This window comes from Pongo pygmaeus, chromosome 13 (assembly GCF_028885625.2).
Source record: "Pongo pygmaeus isolate AG05252 chromosome 13, NHGRI_mPonPyg2-v2.0_pri, whole genome shotgun sequence".
In the NCBI taxonomy this organism is placed as follows: Eukaryota; Metazoa; Chordata; class Mammalia; order Primates; family Hominidae; genus Pongo; species Pongo pygmaeus.
Window position 1 is genome coordinate 72,694,533 of NC_072386.2, and position 23,112 is coordinate 72,717,644.

General features: G+C 38.7%; 1 protein-coding gene across 4 annotated transcripts in view; it reads right to left on the bottom strand.

The window, feature by feature from the left end:
• Positions 1 to 23,112, bottom strand: part of RASEF (RAS and EF-hand domain containing) — a 77,131-nt gene that overhangs the window by 38,750 nt on the left and 15,269 nt on the right. For all 4 annotated transcript variants that reach the window (XM_054501631.1, XM_054501633.1, XM_054501635.1 and 1 more), the window contains exons 2-3: positions 7,653 to 7,799; positions 4,217 to 4,307 (exon numbers count right to left, since the gene is read on the bottom strand). In XM_054501631.1, coding sequence (XP_054357606.1) covers positions 4,217 to 4,307; positions 7,653 to 7,799 — 238 coding nt within the window. The remainder of the gene's footprint in view (positions 1 to 4,216; positions 4,308 to 7,652; positions 7,800 to 23,112) is intronic.

Genomic DNA, 23,112 nt, shown 5'->3' on the forward strand with positions numbered 1-23,112 from the left:
AATAAAAAGCTTCATTCAAATCAGAAAGAAAAATAAAATGTTTTTATTAATATATTTCATAATCATCATCCTAGAAAATCTGACAAAATCTACCAACAAGAAGGCACTGCATATAAACAATGTAAGCAATGCTACAGAATACGAGACCAATCTCAAAAATCAAATGTATTTCTATACATTCACAACGAACAATCAGAAATTGAAATTTTTAGAAATACTATCTACAATATCATCAAAATATGACATACTGAGTATATCTAAGATATACAAGATCTGTACAGTGAATAACATAAAACATTGCTGAAAGAAGACATAGACAGAGAAATCATATTTTCAATACTGTTAAGATGTCAATTCTCCCCAAATTGATCTATAGACACAATGAAGTTCAGTCAAACTCCCTGCAGACTTTTAGTTTTTGTTTGCTTTTTTTTTTAAAGAAATTGAAAGGCTGATTCTTTGAAAACTAAAGCAATTAAAATAGGCAAAACAACTTTTAAAAAAGCACAAAGTTGAAGAAGAACTAATACTAGTTGATTTCAAGACTTATTATAAACCAATAGGTATGAAGACATACTATAAACCAATAGGTATCAAGACTTATAAACCAATAGGTATCAAGATATTATAAACCAATAGGTATCAAGACAATGTAATATTAGCATAACAATAGACAAATCAATCAATGGAACAGAACAGAGAGCCCAGAAATAAACCTACACAAATAGAATAAACTGATTTTGGATAAAGTGCAGAGGCAATTCAGTGGAAAATGGTTAGTCTTGTTTAATAAAGGTGTGGGAACAATCGGATATCTACATGCAAAAAACAAAATATGAACATTGATCCATATCTTGGCACCAAATACAAAATGGATCCTAAATGTAACCTAAAACAATAAAGCTTATAGAAGAAAGCTTATAGAAGATTATAGGGAAAATCTTCGTGAGCTTGAGTTAAAGATTTTTAAAGATCACATGAAAAGTATGGTCCATGAAAAAAAGTATGGTCCATAAAAAATTAAAAATTTATACTCTTACTGTTAGGAGAATGAAAAGACAGGTCACGGTGTGGGTGAAAATATTTATAGATCAGGTATCTGATAAAAGACTTGCATTCAGAATATAAAAGAACCCTCAAAACATAGTAATTTTTTTTAAAAACTGTATTTTTAATGAGCCAAAGATTTTTAACAAGATACTTCAGCAAAAAAAATATATATATACACATGGCAAATAAACCCACAAGAAGATCCTCCACACAACTAGTCATTAGAGAGATGCAAGTTAAAACCACAGTGAGATTCCTCTACACACCGATTAGAATGCTGAAAGAATGGGACTCTCATACACTGCTGATTGAATCATACAACTGTACAACCACTCTGGAAACCAGGTTCACAGTATCTTACAAAAATACACATTCATCTATACAGATGATCAACCCATTCCACTCCAGGAATTTACTCAAGAGGAATAAAAGTATATGCCTCTATAAAGACTTGTACATGCATATTCATAGCACCTTAATTTGCAATAGCCAAAAACTGGAAATAACTCAAATGTCCTTCTACAGATGAATGGCTAAACACTGTGGTACCCCTACGTAATAGAATACTACTTGACAATGAAAAAGAACAAACTATTAATTACACAGATAAGTCTCAAAACAATTATGTTGAGTGGAAAACGCCAGACAAGAAATAGTATATACTGCATGATTCCATTTCTATACAGTTCTGAGAACTTCAAACTAATCTACAGCAACAGAAAATAGAACAATGATTATCTGGCAAAAAGGGCAAAGAAAGGAGGAAGGAAGGCTTGTTATGCCTTCAAGGGGCATGAAGAAACTACGAGAGTGGATAGTTATGCCCACGATCTTGCCTGTGGGAATGGTTTCATGGTGCATACGTATGTCCAAACTTCACATATACTGTACTTTATATGCAGTTTATTGCATGCCAATTATACCTTCATACAGCTGTTACAGTTAAAAAAAAAAAAACTAACGGAAGCAATGCAATATATGCTATATATGCCATAGGAGTCAAGGACAGGAAGAGGTGAATGTGGCTACAGGAGCAGGGCAGGGCATCAAGAAGAAAGTGAGGGTTCCTCTGAGCTTTGCAGAATTTGGGAAGGAGGAAAGGAGTGAGGAGATAATCATCAAGGCAAAGAAAACAGCTGGAGCCAAAGCAGGGTCAGGCACAGTGAGGCCACTGGGCCAGGGCTGGGGGCGAAGAACCCTGGGGAGCCGTGTGGAATGGAAGGAAATGAGGGAAAAATCTTAGACTGGCCTGGGCATGTTATTCCAGAGAAGCTGTGTTTAGAAAGATGTGAGGTGGACACTGGGATGAACAGGCAAACAAGTTTCCTCACAGTGCCAAAGCTGCTCAACTGGCAGTGAGGTCCTGGACTGGCATGCTGAGGTGTGGAGACCACATGTATGTGGTGACTGACAGGCCACATGTGTCATTGCTGTGGAATAGAGAAATGATGCTATGGATGCATGGGTTTGCCACCACCGGACTGAAGCCAAGGAAACTAAAGAAGATGCTGTAATTAACAAAACATGAAGTTCTAAAAGGTGGGGGCCATGGTAATATCCCCATTACCAGCAACAAATTTGGGAGGCATTTATCTGGAAGAAGCAATGAGATGTGATGACAGAATAACACATGTGCTTGATAAGTGTTTGATGAATGAATGAGTGCACAGATTAAACACAGCAGATGGAGAGAAAAAAAGGCAGAAAAATGATTTCACTCTTTCCTTTTTACCAAAAGGAAAGTGCTAGCTGAAGAAGGAGTTATCCATTGCTCTGAAGCTGGACCATGAACCTTGAACCATGTATGTGGTTGAATATGACGTCCAGGTTCTTATTAAACTTTTTATAAGAAGATAGGACAACAAAGACACCCCAGGGCATATATGTGGTAAAGCCATTTAAGGTGAAGAATCTAAAAGGAATCAAGAATACACAGAGTCACAGGAAACAGCAGGACAGTAACAACCAGGGTGCAGCCACTACATTGCAGGCACTGTGCCAGGCACTTTATATAGATCATCATGTTTAACCCCTGTGAAGGCAGGTAGGTTGCATTATCCCATTTTAGAGATGGAATAACAAAGGCTCAGAGGTTGAGTTATTTTCCCAATGCCACCTAGATACGATCTGGGCCAGGATGCAAACTAAGGTCTCCCAGATGCCAACGTTCAAGCCACTTGTACATTATTTTGCTGCCACTCAGTGTTAACTGGGCAAATGAATAAACAAAAGTGGAAGTTTTAACCTAGCACTGTCTATTTTCTGTTTTCAATAAACATTAATCACCCAAAAATATTTTATAAAAAAATGATTTCTTCAATGGAAATCACTGAAGGTAACATATCACTTTCAACTTTAAATGGTTCCTATAATGCTGAATAAAGGCATACAATCAGCCCTTCATATCCACAAGTTCTGCATCTGCGAATTCAACCACTAAAGACTGAAAATATTTTAAGCAGTAAAAGTGATGCAGATAAAAATACAGTGTAACAGCTCTTTACAAAGCATTTACATTGTGTTAAATATTAGGTATTATAAGTAATCCAGAGATGATTTAAAGTATACTGGAGGATATGCATAGGTTGTATGTAAATATACACCATTTGTATAAAAACTTGAGCATGCAGATTTTGGTATGCGGGGTTGCAGGGGAGTCCTGGAACCAATCCCCTTGGGTACCAAGTGATGACTATATTCCATTATAAAACATCAAAGTTTGAAGACAGAATTTTAATTTCACTCTAATCTAGATTTAAAGTGGGCAGCAGGTGTAGGCAGACACAGGTATGGAAAGTCAAGCCACCTTCTCTACGAAGGCTGCCTCTGCCTTCTCCCAAGGCCTCATCTCTGATGTTACCCCTTCAAAGAGGCCTCTTACCCCCAACCTAAGCAGCCTCCTCTCCCAGTCACTATCGCACATGTTATTTCTTTACTGCATTTGTCACTATCTGAACTTATTTGCTTTGCTTATTTGATTATTATTTCTACTTCTTCTTACCCCATCCCCAAAAACCACCACCAGTAAAAATTCCTTTGCTGGGAGACTCTGCGGAAACCTGGACTTGCTGTACCCCTGCATGACACCCAGAAGAGTGCCTGGGCCCTCTCCATAGAAAGCACCTCATAAAGATCTGCTGAATGAATGGCCAACCCAGAAACTCACGTCTTTCCGTGTCTTATGTTCTGCAGCCTGAATCCTCTGATCCATTTCCTCTTCCAACTCACTCAACTGCATAGCTGCCTTGTCCTGGGCTCTGAAATTCAAAAGGATGCACATCTTTTCATTATACTCTTGAACTTGAAACATGAAGAGAAACTTCAGACTCATCTACGTTAAGCCCTATATATTACAGATGAAGAGAAACACGCCATTCAAAATGATTCCCCATTCCTTCTACATAATAAGATGAGACTGGCAATTTGACCATTTTGGTGCAAAATGATTTTAAAACTAGATACAGTCATGCATTCCTTAACAACTAGTATACATTCTGAGAAATGTGTCTTAAGGAGATTTTTGTCACTGTGTAAGCATCATAAAGAGTATTTACACCAACCTAGCTGGTAGAGCCTACTTCACACCTAGGCTATATGGAATAGCATATTGCTCCTAGGCTGGAAACATGAACAGCATGGGACTGTACTGAATACTGGAAATAACTGTAACACAATGGTATTTGTGTATCTAAACATAGAATAGATACAGTAAAAGTATAGGATTATATTCTTATGGGACCACTGTCATTTAGGTAATCCTTTATTGACCAAAACATCGTGATGTGGTATCTGACTATATTAAATAAATGAATAAATTGGATAAAATGACATTAAACTAGATTGTGGCAAAGAATAAAGATATCAAAGTGCTGGGAGGCTCTCAATAAATTCTGAATTTTTTTTTGCTCTCATGACTGAGTTACAACCCTGGATTAAAAAAAAGAACTCCGTGGCAAAGTGATGGTTAGATATAATTTTGAAATTTCACTATATAAAACTCACAATGTTATATGTTAAAGTGAGAAGGGAAAAAAAGATCTCAATCATGATTTCTTATTTGTTCCCTAAAGTTCTAGAATGTAGATAAGGTTACCTTTTAGAAAAATTCTGTTTCTGTTAGGAGTGCAATTATAAATCATATCTCTATGGAGACAGCACATTGATTTGCATCTAAACCATGAGTTTTAGAGGTGATTCATTTGGACAAATGACATGCTATTAATAAAAGATAGGGCTTAAATATAAGATTTTCTGTCTTCTAGTTTGATGGGTCTCTGCTATAGCAACTGACCTGCTTTTGACTTATTTACTCCCTCACAACACAATTTATTCATGCATTGGTTCGACTTCCACATAAAACTCCAAGGAAATATTGTGGGAGGAAAAAGACCCCAAAGTAAAATTTTCAGTAACATTATTATCTTCTGTTCCTATTTACTTCTTCCTCATCTTCTAACCTGTCCAAGGTTATGTTAACCAAGCTTGGGAAGTCAGTTCATTTCTGCTTATAAATACCTGCTATTTGAAGTCTAGAAATTGTGTATCTCCATAGCAATGTCTGGTGGTTTTTTGGTCAACTCTGGGACTGTAAATGGCTAAGGCACATATCCTTTCTCCCTTTGTTATGATCATTTCCCACCTACTTCTTCTAGCTATCCAATCCCAAGCATCTGGGACTGCTCCATAATGGACTCTCTCTAACCTTTTCACTTCTGAGCAACATTTTTCTTCTTTTGCAAATCAGGGTGATGCATAATGACAGACTGCTTGCCCCAGCAATTTCTAATTTCTGGTGAAATGTCTGCCCACTGTGACCTAGTCCAGGGCTCCCACCAGGACACTGGGAACCCATTCTTCAGGTGCAGTGCAGAGCAAAATGGCCAAAACCCTCCCACAATCAAAACTAGAGGTGAGGATGGATGGCTAAGCATGCAAAGAATGGTTTACAAGTAGCCATTTAAACACTTCCTGAGGTCTTTGGTAGCTAAGAAAGGAGACTTTAGGAGACTTCACCTCAGCATAGAGGCTGGCTCTGGATCCCTCCAGCAGCACAGAAGGGAGTGGATGGGGACACCAACACAGCTCAAATTAATGTGATGTACTCACTCCACCGTGAAAAAGCAGCCTAGCTGGTAATGAGAACATCAAGCATGCCAGTCTGTTTTTTTCCCTCGTAGGTTTACATGGTATTATCTTTAGATGGGGGGCATGTGTATGTGTGTGTACCCACATATCTCTGTGTGGGTCTGTATATGTGTACCTATGAGTTTGTCTGTTTTAATACTTATTGGATGCTCTGAAGAATCAATGTGTGTGTCTGCCTGTCACATCTCAAAGGAGACCAATTCTGGGACTCTGATCCACACTCCAGAATGCTCTATAGACTTTGGAGTTCTGAGGACCACCCTTTATCCTCCTGGAAGGCCCCTAGAAGGCTAATTTGAGAGAAAAATGGTCAGTCAAGTACTAAAAATGTTCATAAGAAATCCCTTGTGAATAGATCAACCTTGGCTTGACTCCAGGACTATAAGAAAGGTCCTATTTCATACCAAGAATTTAAAATATTTTCTTTTCTACATTGTAATGGCCTTTAGTTACTCCAAAGGTTCAACTAGATAGTTTCAGCATCATGTGGATGGGAAGGATAAAGAGACAGCAGAATTGAAGACAAGTCACCCACCCCTATGCAGGCAGGGCAGCCTCCTATTAAAAGGGCTGCATCTATAAGCTCCAGGCAGAAACCAGCAGGGTGCACAGCGTCTTGGGAGCTGCTGGTGGAGCACATGACAGCAAAGGGCATCCGTGGGGCACAACACACAAGAACTGTGACAAGCACAATGCCCTCTCTTTCCCAATACATGCTAAAGGAATGCAGTTTTTCCAGGGGGCAAAGAGGTTGACGTTTGGACTGCAACACATATAAAGTCTTTTTTTGCATGACATAGCTGTTAACACCAATAAGATATCCTATGTAAGCTAGCTATGGCTTATATGAACTGTATTAGAGTAAGAGTTTAATAGTTCTTTGGCTTTCAGTTCAAAGGGGGAGGGCCAAGTGAGGAGGGCTAGAGAGTAGAGAGAGTCAAAGCAGCACTGGTGAGCACCCACCATGTGGTGGGCAATGTGCGGGGCTCACCCATGACATCATCCACTAAGTCTTAACACCCAGAGGACGTGAAGATATTCATCCTCATTTTGCAGTTGTAGAAATTGAGACTCAGGGAAATTAAGTAACCTGCTCGTAAAGTCTCATACATGTAGGTAACAAGGCCAGGCTTCAAATAGTGTTCCACCTACTTCTCTAGATAAAAGTTCCCTGTGTGTTTTAAGCAGCTGGATGTAAGATAAATCTCTTAATTGTTCTGTATCAAGTCATCATTGATCCTGAAGAGTTTATATAATAGGATCATGATGACCTACTGATTGATTGGTAGCTAACCTACTTCTCCAGTGCTGGCTTAATTTTGAAAGCTCTAGACTCCTGAGGCTCAGGAAGTCCACCTATATCATAGCGTGACAATGCAGTTCAGTCCATTTGCCACCCAGGTCAGAGAGCAAGTTAAAGCACCCACAGGCCACTTATAAAGGAAGGACTTCAATACCTCTTCACCGCAATGGCCAAATTTTCCATTTCTGTGCTTTGAAGTCTGATCTCACGGATGAAGTTCTTTATAACATGTTCATATGGCTGAATTAATCTTGGCTCCACAAGGTTGATGTTCTGGTACAAGGTACTAACTTGCTCTTCTCTGCCAAATAAATAAAAAAAAATTAAACCAATTATAAAATGTTAAAGGCAACTCTACCGGGGACTTTTAAGAAAGAGAAACATAAATGAAGAACTAAGGAAAGAAAAACCAGCAATCACAGAATGAACGGAAGGAAGGGAAGACAGCAGTCAGGAGATATGGTTGGGTTTTTCCCATAATAGGAGATGGGGCCTGCGAGGACAGTGAAAATGCACAGCAAGGGACTAATAAGGAAGGATTTTGTTGTTGTTCCTGCTGTGTATTTTTTAATTTTAATAGAAAGATATATAAATTTACAGAAAAATTAGGTAACATTCAATCAGTTACTTAATTCCATGTTTCACCCACCCCTGATAAGACATGTTTCAGCCTTTATGGTCATAACGGTGGGTGTATTAGTCCATTTTCACACTGCTATAAAGAAATACCCAAGACTGGGTAATTTATACATAAAAGAGGTTTTAACTGACTCACAGTTTCACATGACTGGGAGGCCTCAGGAAACTTACAAACATGGCAGAAGGGGAAGCAAGGATCTTCTTCACATGGTGACAGGAGAGAGAAGAGTGAGGAGTGAAGGAGGAAGAGCTCCTCCTTAAACCATCAGATCTCCTGAGAACTCTTTCACTATCACGAGAACAGCATGGGGGAAACCGCCCACATGATCCAAGCACCTCCCAACAGCTCTCTCCCTAGACACATGGGGATTATGGGGATAACCATTCAAGATGAGATCTGAGTGGGGACACAGCCAAACCACAGCAATGAATATACCTACTATGTTATGGTCGGCTAAAAATAACTTCATATAAATTCACATTTTTATATATATTTGCATTGATGTCAGTCACAATTTTCCTGACACCAAATGTGTGGATTTTTTCATCATACCAACCAATTCTCCAACATTTCAGATACCAACTGAGTGTCTAACAATCCAATTTCATTCTGACACTACCCAGAGTTAGCACAGACCCCACAGGTTAAGGGATCAGTCCCACAAGACTGCTCCCCACTTAGATGCCAGTCACAAGTTCCAGGTTGCCACCTACACTTCTGACAAATCACCTATAAATCAGGGGTTCCCGTGACCCCCTCTTCAGTTCCATGCTTTGCTTAAATGGCTCACAGAACTTAGGAAAACACTTGACTTAGGTTTACCAGTTTATCATAAAGAACATAACTCACGATGGCCAAATGGAAGAGATGCTTTGGGCAAGGTATGGAAGCAGAGTGTGGGTGCACAGAACAACACCCTCCCAGCTCCTCGGTATGTTCATCAACCCAGCAGCTCTACAAACACTATTGTTTTGGGGGTTTTATGGTGATTGCACTGCACAGACATGAGAGATTACATCACTGGCCAATGGTGATTACCTCAATCTTCAGCTTCTCTCTCCTCCCCAGAGGTCAGGGATGGGGCTGAAAGTTCCAACCTTCTAATCATGTCAGTCTTTCTTAATCTTAATCATGTCCAGCCCCCATCCTGAAGGTCTAGGGGCCCCCAGCTACCAGCCTTCTCACTACCATACAAAAGACACTCATCACTCTGGAGATTCCAAGGGTTTTAGGAGCTGTATTCCAGGAAGATGGGACAAAGACCAACTACATATTTCTTATTGTATCACACTATTTATTTGTGACAGTCCTCGTAGTTATTATTTAAAATCTTTTACTAAAAGATAAACATTTTCAGAGGTATTTCAAAAGAAAAATTAACCAGATTCAGTAGCTGATCTGAAAGAGGATAAAGGAGCTAGTTGGTGAAGTTGGTGGTGTCCGTGACTCACAGTTTAAGAGCTGATTCACTGACAGAAATCTAGCATGATCTATGAATAATATACCCTTTGTGTCTAGTTAATGAAGCCTATGTAACTCATCTGCTATGGATGGATGCTATAACCAGGTGTAGACTTAATAAGCACACTATTCCCCAGCGTATCCATGCTTCTCCAGATTGATGGGCTGCATATTGGCCTCCTTGGACAGCTTATATCAGAGACTGCAATCTGGCCTTCTTCTTCTGATCCTAGTGGATCCTTGCTTGCTAGTATTTAACAAAGGCTGTGACCAGGTTGTGACAGTAGCAACACTTTTTAAAGCAAAGAACATTTATACCAGTTGAAACAAGAAATACCAAAAATTTAGAGAACAGTCAATTCTTTGGGCATGAGATAACTTACCATAATACCAGCATCAAATAACTCTATCAATTCTCATTAAGTCCAGAAATGTTGGGGATAGCTAATAATTGCAGGAATGCCAATCACTTTGACACACTGCCTGATTTAAAAATCACCTCCAATGTTTGGATAATTCTTACGTTTGGTGATCTGGTTCTGTGATTTTACAGTTTCTCCCCTGACAATGCACAACGACTTCTGTCTCCTGCCCCTGACATGACATTACTCTTCTCCAGGTGCTTGTCTAGTTTTTGGGCAGGCCACTCCAGGAACCAAGAAGTCTGAGAGCATTTCACAGCCATCTATGGTGTGACACCACAGCGACACCAAAGCAACAGCCACAGAAGACCACTCAGAAATCCTGAGCACAAAATTCATACCCACCCACTTGATCAACATTCCTTGGGCTTTTGCCCTATTACTCTGTTGAAGGCAGCATTTTAAGATGCTATGAGGGCTCAAGAAAGATGACAATAATCCCAGGCCTCCGTAATTGAAAAGCCATGCAGACAGCCATCTCACAACTGGAAAAGAAGACAGTCAGATAGAATACAATTTATAATTGTAATAAAAATAGTTATATGTAGCCAGTAATCACCATATTCCTGGTAATGTGTGAGGAAAATGTATATGTATCCTCTCTTCAAATGCTCACCACAACATCATGAAGTATCTTTATTATCTCAGTACTTCAGAATGTGACTATATTTGGAAATGGGTCTTTTTAAAGAGGTAAATAAGTTAAAATGTGGTCATTAGAGTAGCTCCTAATCCAATCTTACTGGTCACCTTATAAAAAGAGATATGAACCCAGACACACACACAGAGAAGATCATGAAAAGACACAGGAGAAGACAGCCATCTGCAAGTCAAGGAGACAGGCCCCAGAAGAAACCAACCCTGCTGACACAGTCATCTCAGACTTCTAGCCTCCAGAACTGTGAGAAAATAAACTTGTGTTATTTAAGCCACCCAGTTTGTGATGCTTCTTACCACAAATACCTAGGCAGCCCTAGCAAACAAATACCATATAGGACCCATGGTAACATGGTGGTTAAGTGGCAGAATAAGGATTCAAACTCAGTCTCACGCTGCGGGCCACCTGATCAACCATAAAATCATATTGCCTCCCTATGTGTTAAATAGCTAAACTCTGGCAGAAGAAATGGAATTCAAAATCAATCCACAGACCTAGGAAACACTGAAAAACGTAAGGTACACATTAACTCTGAAGCTTAGTTAAGCCTGGCCCCAAGGTGTGTCCATGTGGCTGTAAACTCTCCCAGCCTTGCCTTTTTTTTTTTTTTTTTTTTGAGACTGAGTCTCGCTCTGTCACCCAGGCTGGAGTGCAGGGCTCTGTCACCCAGGCTGGAGTGCAGTGGCGTGATCTTGGCTCACTGCAACCTCCACCTCCCAGGTTCAAGAGATTCTCCTACCTCAGCCTCCCGAGTAGCTGAGATTACAGGCACCCACCACCACACCCAACTAATTTTGTTTTTGTTTTTTGTATTTTTAGTAGGGACGGGGTTTCACCATGTCTCTGACACCATGCTGGTCTCAAACTCCTGACCTCAGGTGATCCACCCACCTCACCCTCCCAAAGTGCTGGGATTACAGGCGTGTGCCACCGTGCTTGGCCCCAGGCTTGCTCTTATAAACAAACTGCTTGATCTGTACAGAGGCCAATCATGATTCAAAAGAATTGCTCAAGGAAAATATTATTAATAAACCTGCAGTAGTAAGTCTCTTTATTTGGTGGTATAAGACACAGAAAACTGCCATTATCTTTCCCATCAGAACTGAGTACAAATTCTGGTGCAATAGTAAGCCATATTTATTACGGGGCAGTGAAAGAAAAATCTCTACTCTTAGATTGTCTGACATAATTTCAACGGATCATTAACTTCTTTGCCTTTGTCATTTACTGACTACCAGGAAGGTGCAAAGCATAAAAATCTGCTCTGTAATAGAATCCTGCCTGTCAGGGGGTCATTAAGATACTGTCACCGAGGTGGGGGATGTGGTGGCTCACACCTATAATCCCAGCACTTTGGTGGGTAGATCACCTGAGGTCAGGAGTTCGAGACCAGCCTGACCAATATGGTGAAACCCTATCTCTACTAAAAATACAGAAATTAGCCAGGCATGGTGGTGGGCGCCTGTAATCCCAGCTACTCAGGAGGCTGAGACAGGAGAATTGCTTGAACCCAGGAGGCAGAGATTGCAGTGAGCCGAGATTGTGTTACTGCACACTCCAGCCTGGGTGACAGAGTGAGACTCCGTCACTAGAAAAAAAAAAAAAAAAAAAAGATACTGTCACCTAGAGTCCTTGTTTGCTGGCTATCTGTACAACATCAAAATGTTCAGAAGTACACATCTCAGTAGATTCCCTCACTTTCTGCAAATTTCTAAAATGAGAAAGAAACATAATGATTTGTAAATTCTTGGGTCATGTGTTGGTCCTGGAATTCATTACAGAGAATTTCAAAAATAGTTTACAGTGAAGTATACAAATAGAATAATTACAGGAAATGTCTGCCACTAACAGAAAATATGTCACATGGTTAACTGTTGTGCCAGGACTCCACCACGGAAACTCAACTATCTTGCTTTGCATTACAGGGCACACAGGGAGATCTGATTCCCCAGAACCCTTGGCCAGTAGGTTGGAGTCATGTGACTAGTTCTAGAAAATGGAGTGGGTACAGAAATGGTATGTGTTTGCCACATCCAGGCTTGACCTCTAAAATCGGTTACAAAATCTTCAGCACATTTTCTTTCTTTTTTCTTTCTTTCTCACTTTCTCAATTTCTCTCTCTCCCCTTTCCACCTTCTCCTTCTTTCTCCCTTTTCCACCTTTCTCCCTCTTTTCACTCTCTCCCACTTTCTCCCTCATCCTCATCACTGAAGTGAAAAACTCCAATATGGCTAAGCCTCGTGATAGAATGTGCTTGGATCCCTGAATCACCACATGGTGGAAAACTGCTCAGGAGAGCTACCTGACCACCTTGATCTGTCAGATACATAAGAAAAAAATGTTTGCATTGCATGAGGCCAGTAAGACTTGTTCTTTGTTACAAAGCCAGTTCTTTGTTACAGTCAGCTTAAGCTTAGAAAGTTGGCATTATTGTTTCCTATTTGGGTATTTTATCATCTTCTTCCTTATTAACATACTTCCTTACCTCCTTACTTGATAGCTTCACATATTAAGTATGTAATAAAACATTTATGATCAGGAAAGTCTTAACAATCACTACCCGTAACTCTTTTTTAGAAGGGAACAAAAAGCTATCTTGAAGCATTCATTTACCAAAGTAGACATTTATTGATCACCTTATATATGTAGTCCAGGTGCTGATTTAAGCCTTTACATATATTATTCATTTAATTCTCATGACAACTCCATGAAGATGTTATCACTAGTATCCTATTTACTGAGGAGGAGACTTAGGCAAGTATGTCCCTTTAGCAGAGCTAGGATTCCCACGCAAGCCACCTGGCTCCAGAGCTGGGCTCTCCAGGGAAGAACAAGCTCTTCACGCCAAAAGTAAGTGCTAAGCCAGTTTTCAGGGGTCTTAAGTACATACCTCCATTTAGGAAAATGTAATATAACAAGATTTTTTAAAAATTACTTTGGAAGAGGACATGTTTTATTGCTACAAGGATTACCCACGTTACAAGAGGACTCCTTAAAAGAATGAAAGCATGAATAAGATAAAAATGAGATAACCTTCTACAATTTAGTTTACTTAAAGCTATCTGGGGGAAGGACTATTACATGCAGTGGGCACAGTCCCGCCTTCCATCCCTGCCCCCATCTGCCTGTATGCTTCGCTTGGTCTATACTGTGGAAATGATGCACCTTCTGGGTTATGCCGAGAGACTGTAACATAACACTCTTGGCAATTCTCACAACTGATAGAAAAAGGAAAAACACAACAAAACAAAAAATACTTCATCATAGCAAAAGGTAATACCTGGTCCCTCTACGTAAGATTTATATTCTGTGCCTTGCCTGGGCAGCTAAATACCTGTGGATTTCTCAACTCAATAAACTTGGCACCATTACTTGATGCCAAGATAATCTTTTGTTCCCTCACAAAAGTGTAGTAGTTACTGGCCTCTTCCTGTGACCTACCTTCTGACGTCAAAGGTTAAACAAGCAAAAACGATACAATGGCCACACACACAACTCTGTTTTCTTCTGGGCCTGACCCAGTTGGCACAAGTGAGTGCTGAGAAGGGTGACCAGTAGTGACAAGGCTTGAAAGCATTTTGAATTCATGAAGGACCCAGGGTCTCATCAAAAGCAATTACACTTGCACTCTCAAATACCATGCAGATCTGTTTACAGGTGTACTTGGCAAACACTAGGTAAAGAAAGATTAAGGATCAAGTCATAATCATCAGTCAGTCAAGACAAAAGAAGTCTCTGCATCTGTGCTGAGAGAGCAACCAACACTAATATACCTAATTTGTGTCTGAAGATATCAAGTGAAATGCAATTAGAGAAAAATGTACCTTGAATTATCAATGTTTTAGATGTCATTTATCTTCTTGTTCAATAAATTATATGATGATTTGTATGAACGACAATAGCAATGGCTAATTATTGATGAAAACTTTACAACTTAAAATTTTTAAATGATCCCTGGGAAATAAGAACCTTAAATAGCAAATATTCCCATTGAAGCTGAGAGGGAAATCATATGTACTTGAAGAAAAAACAAGTATACCTAAGATGTATAAAACTTTTTAAAGGTCACGCACGCATTTTCATAAGATTAACATTTTACTCAGAAGATCACATATATATTTATGTTTATATATCTGGAATGCAGTAGGGCTGGTATGTAGAATGCTTGGACACCACTGATCTCAGGACATCTCTGGGAACCAGTTAAGTACAGACAACTTCACTCCACATTAAGAAACACAGTGATCCAGTAGGGTGCTTACGAAAACTGGCCCTTAGATCCCAAGTCATGCTGATTTAAGCATTAAAATAGGGAGCTAAATTACTCAAACTGTATGTTTTATGCATCTAAAACCCAGTTTTTGTAAACAAAAGCACACAGTAATAAATGCCAATGTCTTCATCATTTTATACTAAGGAATGCCACAAGAACACTGATGCTAAGATCCTAGCATCTGAACATGAGACATTAAAACATGCATGCAATCCAAGGGGCACCATGAGAGATTTTGAAAATAAAATGCTAGGAAGCCAACCGAATTCCTTCCTACATAAAGCTCACACGTGACTGAAAAGTTCTGTGAAGATTAAGTACAAGATGCACTGACAGCATAGAACAGGTGAATATGACCAGTCCTTGGGGTATTCCCTGAAGCATGCACAGATGTCAACTAGGCAGAAAGGGGGTACAGTAGGGGGTGGTCTCTTACAGGCATCAATAGCCACAGGCTGTGCACAGCCTCAGGCAGGAAAGCTGGAGCTGGAGAAGTTAGCGGGAGCCCAATGAGCACATCCTCAAGGACCGAAAGCACACTGAAGGGGTCGGCAGGGATGTCCCGAAAGGATGGGAAGCCATGGCAAGATTTAAAGCAAGAGATGACACGATCGAGTTTGCATTTTCACAGTTTTGGCTGAAGCAAGGAATTAAACAAAGGATTTTGAAATAAATGTGCAGAGATAAAAATAAATCTAAGGCCATTATCATTTAATCCAGAAATGTAGAACTTCAGGATTTGTCACCAGCTTTGACTCTAGAACGGGTAAAATTATAGACAACTAAAATCTGATAGTATAATTATTTCTCTTTTTGGGTAAGAACAAGGAATATGTTCTTACTAATGTAATACCAGTTAACCTACTTCGTTCGATGCCCTGAACGAATCACAGTTGTCTAGTCAGTAAGTGCAAAGGTTTATCCTTTTTCTCCCATACGAGTTAAATAAAAAGTACTCTTCTAAAAACATATTTTTATTACATAGTATGCATGCTTCCAGAATAAACCCCAAATTAACTAGAAAATAAATTCTAAGGGCCAAATCCAGCTATGCTACTAGAACAGAGCAATATTAATTCCCTTTCTAAAGTTTAAGTCTTGCTTTCTAGACAGGATGACCTCCTCCCACTAATAGAGCTGCTTACGATTGGCTGTGGTCTCAATCTGCATACAGAATGGCTATCCAGCTCTCCAATCTAGAGAAAACAAACAATGGTCTCCTCAACTTGGCCACAGCAACCAGGAGACTTGGAAAGACAACCTGGTCCAGGGGCTGAGGCTTCTCTGGCTTCAGTTTTGCTGTTGTCTGATCAGAGGAGTTTCTAATTTACATTTTAAACCAGAAATGCCTCACCCAGGGCCCCTTAACCACACACATCTCCTGCAGGTAAAATTCTTTCTGGGTTGTGTCATCTTGAGAAATATTACTTACCTAAGTACCTATTCTTATAACATTCCCCAAAAGGTATTAAAATGGAAATTTCCTGGAAGATGAGAGTTAACCAGATTCATTCAATGTCTAGGAACAATCCAGATTACAAATTGCTTCCTATTTTCAATCACTGATATTTAGTCACTGGGAGTTCACCAATGGAGGCAGGAAGATAGAAACAGCAGGAAGCATCGTGCTGAAGGTTTACTGCAAGCACAGCCTCAAAACAACTAGGGCTTCTGCAGTCATAAATGAATACAGCACAGGATAAGTGGAATGGCCTGGGTAGATTTAAATGCTTCCTCCACCACATCTGCTTTATGACTCAGAGCCAAACACTTTATCTCTCCAGCTTCAGCTTCTTCAACCATAAAGTGGGTATAACAATATAACCTATCACCTAAGGGTAGCAAAGGGTAGCTGTGAGGTACAGTGCATGGTACAATGTTGCTAATCAGTAAGTGCCAGCCATTGTTTCCATCCATTATTATTCTTAACCCCACTCCCCAACTGGGTTAAAAAGAAGTAGATGGTTGTCTCCTGTATATGTCTGGGTAGTGTTTCATAAAGGGCTCAAAGGAAGAAAATCCTGTAGTATGGGAGCTCCATGGACAGAAATGTCTTACGGGTGGCAGTACTCTGGGAACTGAAAAGGGACAATTAAATTAGGTCATGTTCAAGGTCAGTCTGCAAAAGTTATAGTCCCTGGGTACATAATATCTTTTCTGTGAAGCACCAGGTAGAAAATACTTTAGGCTTTGCAGGACATACTATCTCTGCTGCAACTATTTAGCCCTATCACTGCAGTGTGAAAGCAGCCTAGACAATGCATAAATGAATAAGTTTGGCTGTGTTTCAATAAAACTTTATTTACACTAATAGGCACAGAGATAGATGAGCCTTGCTGTGCTGACCCGTTACCATCTATTAACATAAGGCCCTGAGCTTAGCAATGTGCATGGGGCAACGCAGACCTCACCCTTCCACACTCAGATGAACAGGCTTTTATTCACATCGTGTCCCAGGTCCAGATCAAACTTTTTCATACACAGAAGTTCATTCTGTTGACATTACAGTATGTATGTGCTATATGTGTGTACACGTATATGTAAGAATATGCAGCTCTTTATTTAAGAGCACCTGTCTTGCAGTGCACATTTGCTCTCCCCGTACTTCTATCAACTTAACCTGAGTGAAGTTAAATGTAGGCATAATCTAGTAGTGTTAGTGCAAGTAGGTATATTATAGTTATTTTTCATGGAAAAAAATATTTCTACTTTGGCAAAAAAAGGAGCTGAGAAGAAAAAAAGGAATACAATATCAATTTTTATGTAAAATTTCTCTTTAGGTGACATCTGTCACCTTCCCAGATTTAAGACAGTCCCAGTTTATGTTCGTTGTCCTATATCCTGTCCACATGAAGCATCTAACTAGAATTTCCCTTTCATTTTAATCAACAAGTTGCATTAACATGTATTACCTATTATTAAACTGTGTACCAACTGTACATTTAAACTTATTAACAGTTGCATTAAAATAATCCAGGGTGAATTTGTTGTATCTCCACTTTCACCTGTTAGTGTGTGAGACATCCATTCAGTGAAAAGATAGAATAATACGTGGCTAAATCAGAAGATAATCAGGAATAAACCCATCTCTCCTTTCCTGACCTTTTCCAGACACAATGTAACCAAAACTTTCCTTTCAGGGGCAGGAAGCAGAACACTCACACTCACTGATAAAACAAATTAAGCTTGGACAAGAGAAGCTGGAGACAGAAAACTCCTTCAGGACTCAGATGGTGGTGGAGAAAGATTGGAAGCAGCTGCCTCGGCCAACCACCTGGAAAGTCAGCCAGTTGTGCTCCTATCTGCAAGATGTGCAAAATGCTGCCAGGCAGCCGTGTGGTCAAGTCAGTGGGAAATGGGAAAATTACAAGCATAGTGCACATGAAATATGTACAGAAAACAGAAGTTGGATAGACCTGCCTCAGAGCAATGTAGAGTACCTCGGATGCTCTTGCTACAGTGAGTTGACCTTTTTTATATGGTTTAAATGTATATCTAGTTATTTTATTGGATGGCAATGCTTTTATATTTAGCAGTAAACTCTTCTGGCAGCAATAACCTCGAAAGTAGATAAATGCATAACTGCTCCAAATGGTGAACTGTCATAGCCAAGAGGAGCATAAGGAGACATGACAACAAAATGGAACATGGTGTCCTAAATGGATGCTGGAACAACAACAAAAAAGGGACTTTAGGGAGAAACTGAGGAAATCCGAATATGGACTTTAGTTAATAATAGTGAATCAATAATCAGTTCATTAATTGTAACAATTGTACTGCACTAAAGCAAGATATTAATAAATAAGGAAAAGTGAGTACAGGTTACACGGGAACACTATACCATCTTCGTTTTTATTTTATTTTTTTTAAAAAAAGCTTCTCAGTATTATCCTCCATCATGGTGCACCATGGTGCCCTAAAGTGATACCATGGTGCCCTACAGTGGTATCATTAGCCGCATGAAAACCAGAAAATATAAATCTCCGGAAGAAGCAACAGAAACTATGTCTTTTAAGACAACTGTATTCTTCAGAGTCTACAATTTTACTCATGCAGCTGCAGAAGGCTTACTTACATACCACCTGTGAAACATGACTTTTTTCTTAGGTCAAGAGACTTGTTCCAAATTAATTCTGCACAAAATTTTATTATAGATTATCTTGTACAAATGCAAAGAGTGAAATGAGAGCTGTGTATATTGCCTGCACTAGCAGAGAAAGAACTTCAAAAAGGTAAATGAGGCTAGTTTTATATCAATGCAATGAGATGCTTCAAAAAAAAAAAATAAACAGTTGCATCAGTTCCAGCAATGGTTTGTTTTTTTCCCATCCACTGAATGGAATCAACGTTCAGGAAGTTCATTCTGTCAAAGATAAAACATACAATATTATTATTATGAATGCTATTATAAATTCTGTGAAAAATAAAAGAATAAAGTGTTGTAGTAAAAATTATATTTTTACCAAATTAAGAAATCTGTGAAGTAGAAACACACTGGAATTGGTGGCACATATAACTGAATCCAAATACACTTTAATATTCTGCAGACTGAAATGCTGTCAAAATTTCAAATATATTGACACACATAATTACATTATCTAAACATTTTTGCAATAGTCATTTTCTCTCTTTGTGGCTTATCACCATTCAGATTTTGGAAATCTTTGAGCCTTTGAAGAACTACTTGGCAAATCATTGTAAATGTCCTATTTTTTTTTTTTTTGTAAACTAGTCTTCTAAGCTTTCATTACATTTTGTTCAAAATCAGTTGGAAAATTTTAATCAAATAACTCAACAGTGGGAACCATATAAAAGCTACCATCTATTTTTGAAGCTTTTTGCAGACTGAAATTAATTGAAAAGTAAGCCTGAAAACAGGAAGACACTAAGGAATTAAACAGATTCAATGATGAGAGTTAAAATGTACAAATGAAATTCTGTAATTATTATTTGGAATATCTGAACTTATGAGAAAGATCTTTTGAGGGTCTTCCTATCTTGATTAAATTTATATTCTGTAACAATAGGATGGAATTGAGAAGTCCTATAATTTTGATGTATCTAAGTACTGGAAAACATTTAAAAGAATCATAAACGAACACAACTTGATAAGTCTTGTCTTATAAATGTTAATAAATTTGTCAAAGTATTTACTAAAGAAAGTATTTTGAAAGGAGGTAAAGACATAGAACCTGTGAAAATCGTGGGCTGAATTATTCACATATGTTAACATTTACATGTCAATGCCAAGACAAAAAAGAATTTACGATATCCTCCACTTAGAATTTACTCTACAATGATAGTTCAACACTTGAGAGTGTTTTCTTAATTAAAAAAATTATGATCTACACAGAAGAGTCAACTGCTGATGTCAACAATTTCAAATTTAATAGTCAAAAAATGAAACCATAACTCTAAAGATTACAAGCAATATTATAGAAAAAATTAAGAGTACGACCACATTGAAAGAAGATGTATTCTTCAGAAAAGTACCACTAATTCCGGCATTAGAGATAGATATAGAATTAACATTAAAATACGTGAATATGTTCCAGTACTATTTTGCACATGCACTTTTTAATATTCACATAAGTGATAAGAAAATTTTTGCTTCAATGTACGTAAACCTTTTATATATTTTACAAATAACTTTATTTTTAAAATTTTTGACTAGAACTAGTATATAGGACCACTATATAATAAAAACAATTTGTCAGATAATAAAATAGTATTTTGATAAAATTATATAATTTAAAGTACATTAGTTATCCTCATTTTACTCTCAAACAAGTCCTGATTTAGGGAATCAACTCTATGGCCACTCTAGTTTCCTGTCTCATTTCCTTCACTCTTTTTCCATCCTTAGGTGCTCAGTGTCCTCAAGTATTTTGTAGAGGGCTTAATACAAAATATGTAACTTTTCAACAAGGAGACAAAGTTCAGATGAAGCATGTTTTCTTAACTGATTTCACATCACTGTTCTGGTTTTTTTGTTTTTTTTTTCAATTTTTGAGATTGCAAAAGTTGAGAAACAAATTCTTCCCTCCCTGGTCACAGTATATTTTAATCTCAGTCTTTGATCAGAATCTAAGCCTTTCATATATGCTATCTAGAAGCCAAATGCTACATATCAGTCAAGGCTTTCCCAAAAGTCACCTCTGAAAGTCGGCCCTGAATACTCCAGCCACAGGGAAATCCCTCCCCTCCTATCCCCTGCCATTCTTTATCTGAGTTCTGTGTATTAAATTTTCTGTGGATGTTTTACCTTCCCAGTTACCCTATCAGTCTCATATCCCTTGTAGCACCCGGCACCTATAGTTTTGACATGCAGCAGCTTCTCTATTAATGAATGAAGGAAGGAGGCAGGAGGTCTGGAGAAGAAGGGATCAACGTGAACTGATATGGAGAAGGTGGAGTTTTATACTGGATCTGCGACAGGCTCAGAACTCTGACTCAGAGAGGATAAAGAAGGCAACAGTGGGAAGGAGTGAGCAGGTAAGCCTTGCCTGCACACGGTTAGGGAGAGGACGAACTATGGGAAATATTATTGCCAAGATAAAAAGGGTCTCCCCTGCTGAATACAGTGAGAAAGTAGGAGATTATAGAAAGCATAGCAGATTCCATCTGAACTTTACACGCACAAGCATGCACCAGTCTTCAGCGTGCTGCTGCCTTCTCCACTATTTTTTCCCTTTTCTCCTTTCACATTGTTTTCAATGGGGATGCGCCCACTATTTACCATATAACAGATGCTAAGAAAGCTGAAAATAAGTCCAACTCAAGAAACTGTCTGTCTTGCTGGTATCTGGAACTATTTCTGACATGCAAAGACCCCTTTATTTTGTTCCATGATATGGTTTGGCTGTGTCCCCAGCCAAATCTCATCTTAACTGTAGCTCCCATAATTCCCATGTGTCATGGGAGATACCTGATGGAAGGTAACTGAATCATGGGGGCAGGTTTTTTGGTGCTGTTCTAGTGACAGTGAATAAGTCTCATGAGATCTGATGGTTTTATAAAGGGCAGTTCCCCTACACACACTCTCTTGCCTTCAGCCATGTTAAGACGTGCCTTTGCTCCTCCCTCGCCTCCCAGCCATGTGGAACTGTGAGTCCCTTAAACCTCTTTTTCTTTATAAATTACCCAGTCTCAGGTATTTCTTCAAAGCAGTATGAAAATGGATGAATACACTCCACCTCAGATTTATGTTTTTGTGGGCTGAGGTTGCTGCAATCTCAACATCAGCTGAATGGCTAAACTAATGTATCAAATCTTGAATATATTTTGAATATACTTCAATAATAAATGTGGGGGCATTTTTAACAAAATAAGATTTATATTTGTTAATAACATATATGTGAGTTCCAAAAATAAATTAAATTACATGATTCTATGGAGATCAACAAAGACAATATATTGCATACATAGATAACTCACCATAGCTTCTACAAAAGATAAGGATTTGCTTGTCATTCTAAAATCTCCAAATGATTTATTAATATACTACAGAATCATGAATACCAGTAAAGAACACTTTTTCTTTCAAAATCAGTACATTCTGGAATATGTAAGTGCATTCTACTTGTTCATTCAATAGCAAATATATTTCCTGAATTAGCACTTATTATATATTGAATACCTACCACTGATTATTAAATAGTTGGCATTTAATTCTGAATTATTATTGGTATCATGGAAAGATAACTGTTTGGTTCCTCATCACATTTTGTTTACAGTTAAATAAACCTTATGCTCAAATATACATAACACTGGCAAGAAAATTTGTTAGAATTCTACACAACCTGCTTTGACCTTTTTATTTTATTTTATATATATATATTTTTAGACAGAGTTTCACTCTTGTCGCCCAGGCTGGAGTGCAATGGCATGATCTCGGCTCACTGCAACCTCTGCCTCCTGGGTTCAAATGATTCTCCCGCCTCAGCCTCCCAAGTAGCTGGGATTACAGGCACGCGCCACCATGCCTGGCTAATTTTTTTGTATTTAGTAGAGATAGGGTTTCAACATGTTATTCAGGCTGGTCTTGAACTCCTGACCTCAGGTGATCCACCCACCTGGGCCTCCCAAAGTGCTGGGATTACAGGCATGCGCCACCATGCCCGGTGCTCTGGCCTTTTTAAAAGACTATTTCAAAGGTTA